The 5,703-nt window shown below is 51.0% G+C and overlaps 1 protein-coding gene across 1 annotated transcript in view; it reads right to left on the bottom strand.

The window, feature by feature from the left end:
* Positions 1-2,061: 2,061 nt before the first annotated feature.
* Positions 2,062-5,703, bottom strand: part of POLA1 (DNA polymerase alpha 1, catalytic subunit) — a 299,648-nt gene continuing 296,006 nt past the window's right edge. Inside the window, exon 37 of the mRNA XM_048213462.2 lies at positions 2,062-3,324. Within this exon, the coding sequence (XP_048069419.1) occupies positions 3,182-3,324 (143 nt within the window). The 3' untranslated portion in view covers positions 2,062-3,181. The remainder of the gene's footprint in view (positions 3,325-5,703) is intronic.

The following is a 5,703-nucleotide window of genomic DNA, read 5'->3' as shown; positions in this document are numbered from 1 at the left end:
CCTTTAAATGAGGGCAAGTTGAGGTTTAGCCAGCGCCGTGGGAGACAAATGCGCACCCTGTTGGAGGCAGATCCTACCACCTGAGTCCAACAGGAAAGGTGCCCTTTTCAGAGGCACGGACCGGACCGTGAGAAGAGCAGGGCTCTTTTAGGGCACCGCTTCCCAAATGGCCCAGATAAAATTCAGCCCAGAGGTTTAGTCTGGGCCAGTGTTCAAAGTTTATTTTAAAAAAATTAGTTGCCAAGCGTTAGAAATTGAGCCACTTTACGGAGTATCTGGATTCCTGGCTTCTCTTGAAAACCAGATCATGGGGCCACCCTGGGCTCCAGCCCTTCCAGCATCACCGAGTAACCTCTGTCCTCTTTGGACAGGACGTGCCCACTCTGGTCCGCCACAGTCCCTGCCACTCTGCCGTATAAGCCCCGCTCGGTTCATCCACTCAGCATTAGCACTTGAGCTTAATAAGATCCTCGCCCAGGAGCCTGTAGAGACATGTGGGTTGGCTCCCCCTTGCAAAGAAGTGGGTGGCATTTCTGCACCCGTCCCACCCACTGCCCTAACAACTGACAAAAATCAAGGAGTAGAAACCTTCCTCGGAGAAAAGTGAGCGCTAGTGAAAAGTCAGTGCTTCTCCTGTGTTCTAATAGATCCACTGGGATTCTTTTTTTTTTTTTTAAGATTTTATTTATTTATTTGACAGAGACAGAGACAGCCAGCGAGAGAGGGAACGCAAGCAGGGGGAGTGGGAGAGGAAGAGGCAGGCTCATAGCGGAGGAGCCTGATGTGGGGCTCGATCCCAGAACGCCGGGATCACGCCCTGAGCCGAAGGCAGATGCTTAACCGCTGTGCCACCCAGGCGCCCCGATCCACTGGAATTCTTAATCGAAGTTGCGATTTCAATTTTCTGTAAAATTCTGGACTCTGTATGTGCCTCCCAGAAAAGCCCCTCGACTAAGCTGCAGTTCCAGATCAAATGAGAACACACCTTCGGCTGGTGGGGGGCGGTCAAGATCCTGGGGTCCTGGGATCCAGCCCTGCACCTGCACCCTGGGACTCCCTCCTCAGCCAGGGAGCCTGCTTCTCCCTCTCCCTTTCCACCCACTTCTCTCTCTCTCTCAAATGAATGGATAAAATCTTAGAAAAAAAAAGAAAAGAGAAAGCATCTATGGCTCTGTTAGCTATTTTTGGGCCTGGGCTATGCTACATCTAAGCTGCTACAGACTTGCTACAGAAACAGGTCCTGCCCTCATGGTGCTAGCTAGAGGCAGACACAAGAAGCAGAGCAGTAAGAAGTTACTTCAGCGTCCTGGAGTTTCTTGATGACCAAGTTCAGGATAACTCTCTATTTGTATTTACCATAACCCCAGGTTCCAGAAACCAAGGAAAATATGCCTGCTCTTCAGAAAGCAATGTGGGGGCGTAGGCTCCAGAAGCACACATTGGAGAACCATCTCTAGAACTTTATATGACAAAAACAATGAAAACCACACTACTCTCTTCATTTCCCGAAGCAACATGGCTGTTCCCACTTAGGACGGGTTGGGGAGCGTGAGGTACCAAGGCATTCATTAATTAACCCAGGGCTCTACACCCGAATTGTCTCTGCTTAGAACTTCTGTCTCTTATACAGAGGAGAAAGTGAGGGAGAGAAAAGAGAAAGCAAAGCAAGACAGAAGACGGTGTCATCTCCACTGCTTTCACAAGGGGATTCACTAGTGTCCATGATGAGTGGCCTTTCTCCTGTGGGGGGCCTTTCTCTCAGAAGCCACCGGTCTCCTCCTTCTTCAAAAATAGACACCACTGGGCTCTTGGCTTAGCTCTCTGACTGTCCAAGTCAGCAAAGCACATAAGAAACCTTACTTCATCTCTTAAAGGACCCGTAGTCCACAGCAATTCTCCCAAATGCTGCTGAGAACATTCAGACATACAGCACCTGGGCATCTCAGAGCTGATTTTGAACTGGGCTGAGGTTTGGGAAGGGGATGGCCTCCAGTCATCCCTTACTCCTGGCTGCCACCTCTAGCCAACATTTTGCACCTGATAAAGATTCACTGCGACTACTTTCCTTTCAGAGAACTTTATTTAAGCAGGCGGGAAGAAGCACAACATATTTTTCTTTTAGAAAAACAGGTAGACATTTTAAAAAAATATAGCACAGTATACAGGGGAAATATATTCTGTTAGTATAATCTTACCAATAATGTAAGAATGGAAAGACTGCTATATTGAAACTGTTATACTGAAATGCATTTGGCTTCCGGCAAAGAGGCACCACTGTGAAGAAATGGAAAAAGGAAAAAAAAAAAAAAAGCAAAACAGAAAAAGCCAAAACAAAAAACCAAAACAGCACCAGGGCTAATTAACCAAACCTCCTCCCAATTTCTTCTGAATACAACACAATGATCCTTGTCCCAACCTCTACACATTTTAAAGGAAATGTTATCGGATATCAAATTATTTTAAATGTGTTTTCCTACTATATAAACCTTACCTGGACTTTCTACTGAAGGGGGAAAAAAAGGCATGGGAGTGCAGAGCACCTGCCCAGTGTGTGTGTGTGCACGTGCGACTCTGGAGCGAGTCAATGAACAAATAAGCTCTGTTCAATCTGTTTAGTAGATGCAAGGCCTCTATGTCCCCCTCGGCTACCTATATGAAAGACAAGACTGAAAAGGACAGCCGCTCCTGGAACCAGCGGCTCGGGCAACAGTTGGGTTTAGACCGGGTTTAATTGGCGTGTGAAAAGGCAAAATGTTAGCACTCCTACCAGGCTTCATAAATCTCTCTCTGGGGGCACCTCTGCTGAAGGCCCTGGGGCAAAAGCCTGGGGTCCCCTGCATTCCAGCCACTCTCTAATTTCTCATCCCTCACCTACCCCACCCCTCGAAATCCAGTCCCGAATAGGAAGCAGCCAGCTGTTCAGCCACCCTGCAAAGGGCTCCAGGCCGTGTTTCAATAGTGGGGGATATACTGTGACAGGAAGGCTCTTCCCGCGCTCTCTGATGCTCGGGAGACGAGTGACTGTTGCGGTCCCCCGTCGGTAATGCCCTGAGATGCGGTCCTAAAGGAAAGGTGATGCCTGAGAAGCAGGCAGGGCCCCGGTGGAGGTGGTGAAGGTGCCAGGAAGCCGGTCGTCTTGCTTCATGCCCCCTCCCCCCCGCTGCCCACTTCTGGGGTTCCCTCAGGGCCTCACGGCACAGTCAGCGAAGAGTTTGCTGAGGTTCACTTCCGAGTAGCCACTTCGGGACAAGAACTGCTCTGCTGTGTTCTTGAGTTTTTGGTAGTCCTGACGAACTTTGGGGGTAAAAAACTTCTTCCACTTATCTAAAAAGAAATAAAAATAAAAGGTTTACAAGTCTCAGAGGTAGCGTCCTTAAAGGCCATTGAGTATTTATTGGTCAAGCACTAGAGAAGAGGGTGCAGATTCTGTTCGCAGTTCCGTGTCTCAGATGTCCTCACGGTCCCGTGGCTGGTCTACACCCAAGGCCAGTCCCATGCCAGGGTGGAGGGGGCGGGTGAGACCCCTAGATTCCTCTGTGGGAGCCTGTCTTCCTTTGCCCTGCTCGCCGCTTCTCCCCACCTCGCTGACACAGCGGCCCGGGGGACAGGCAGGGCAGGGCCCCGCTCTACGGATGCGAGCTGCAGGTGCAGCAGCCAAGGTGAACCCCACCTGCAGCCACCGCTCTCGCCGCGCTGTCGAGCACGTGCGTGCAACTGCATGCAAAGGATGGATGTGGCAGGAAAGACTTTGCCTCAAAGGAAGCCAGAGCCTCCCAGAGCAAAGTCCGGAGCAGCTGGGCCTAGTTGGCTTTCAGGCCCTTTGGTCTGTGTCTCTCGGCTACACAAAACACCCCTGTTGACAGAGGTGAGGGGTAGGCTGTCTGGAGAGCACCTGTCCATTGGTACGATTTCTTCTTCTTCTTTGTCCACACTGTATGCCTGTGAACTCTGGGTATGCAGCAGCCCTTCCTCTGTTTCCTGCCACTTCTACCCACTCGTCTCTGGCCTTCCCATTCTGAGAAGGGCACTACCAGCCAGAGAGGAGATCCTTCCCTTCCCTCCCCAGAGGCTGCTACCTCTACACTGGCTCGTTTAAAGGAGCAGTAGGGCCGAGACACCGAGGTCTGATCTTTTGAGGAATAAAGCGACTTTGCCCCTGATGCTTAAGATGACACAGTTTTGGTTCAAAGCTGCTCAGGAACCCCGTGAGGTGTTTGGAGAGGCTGACTTTTTTTTTTTTTAATCCACATTTGCTGGCTGAGGAAGGTGGGAGGTCAAGTCACTCACCCAAGGTCACACAGCTGGAAATCTGGGATGAAGAAATGCAAGCCCAGGTATCCAGAACCCTGAGTCCACACTTGGGAAGACAGGCTCACTCGTGCACCGCCCTCACCCTACCCTGCGTGCCAGCTCCCAGAATGAGATGCACAAGCTGCCAGATGCCGGCCTGTGCCAAGCCAGGCTGCCCCACGCCCTGGAATAGGAAAGCATCGGGAAGCAAACACGGAAGGAGTGCACATCAACCAAAAAGAAAAACCCCACTGAAACAACAGAGCAACACTGAAGTCTACAAAACACCGGGAAAACTAAAGCTGGGTCTCCAGAGTTTCTGTTCCTTGGCTACACATTCGCATTTGTTCTCCACAACCTTTTCTAAATTACGTCAATTGCCTTTCAAAAAACAACAACAAAAAGTTTTGTGGAGAGGATTTAAGTGCCCAAGGGAGATGGAAAAAGAGAGGCGAGGAGAGAGAGGGAGAGGGAGGGAGAGGGAGGGAGAGGGAGTGAGGCATCGGTAGCAGGCTATAGAAAGACACTTTGAAAGTTCTAATTATGGGAGTCTGGGAATCCACAACAATGGCCCGAGCAGGGGCTGAGCCCGGGCTGAGCAGGGGCGGCGCTCCCAGCAGGCCAGAGCGGCGGCGGCACCCGTGCATGTGAATGACACAAGCGCAGGTGCCCACTGGGGCGCACATTTCAAGAGCTGCAGAATAAGGAGCAGGGGAGGAAGGAAGAGGGCATCGCTCCTGATGTGTTTACCTCCTCTGCTGATGGGATATTGACTTTTCCCACCAGGTTGGTTAGAAAGGGGACTATTTACGCTGCCACACAGCAGAGTTAGAATGACAACCAGCGTCACTCGGTGCTCTTCTTCGTAAAAGACAAGTGTGACCGCCAGCATATCCCATAGCCGGTCAATACAGCCAAGCACCATTCCACGCCAGTTAGACATGCAGATAAAAGCTCCCACTTGCTTCCCCAATGAGAATTTAATCAATAACATATGGAAGGTCTTCTAGGAAACAGAACCGCACGAGCTGGCACAGGCGCGTCAGAGGGGGGAGCGTGGGGGGAGCCTCACCCCTTCTTTGTGCTTTTTCTCGGCCCCCTTCAGGCACCTAGACCCCCTACATTAGGCTTCGCATGAAACTGTTCTGTTTCCTTTTACTGCTACACCCACCACCGTAGAACTGAACGGAAAATACCAGCGTTAAAGGATGGAAACCAGTTAATGTGGCCAGGAACACCTGATTCCTTCTCCCTGCTCTGGTTTTGGGAATCGGTAAAGAGGCCACTGGCACAGGCACTGCAGGTCAGGCACCGGATGACAACAACTGTTAAAGAGATTCCAAGAGGCCATCAGCAAGGGGCAGGGAAGACCAGCCCACCCCGGTCCACAGAGATGCCAGGGACTGGGGCTGT

This window comes from Ursus arctos, chromosome X (assembly GCF_023065955.2).
Source record: "Ursus arctos isolate Adak ecotype North America chromosome X, UrsArc2.0, whole genome shotgun sequence".
NCBI classification, from domain to species: Eukaryota; Metazoa; Chordata; class Mammalia; order Carnivora; family Ursidae; genus Ursus; species Ursus arctos.
This window is presented reverse-complemented; position numbering and strand designations above follow the sequence as displayed.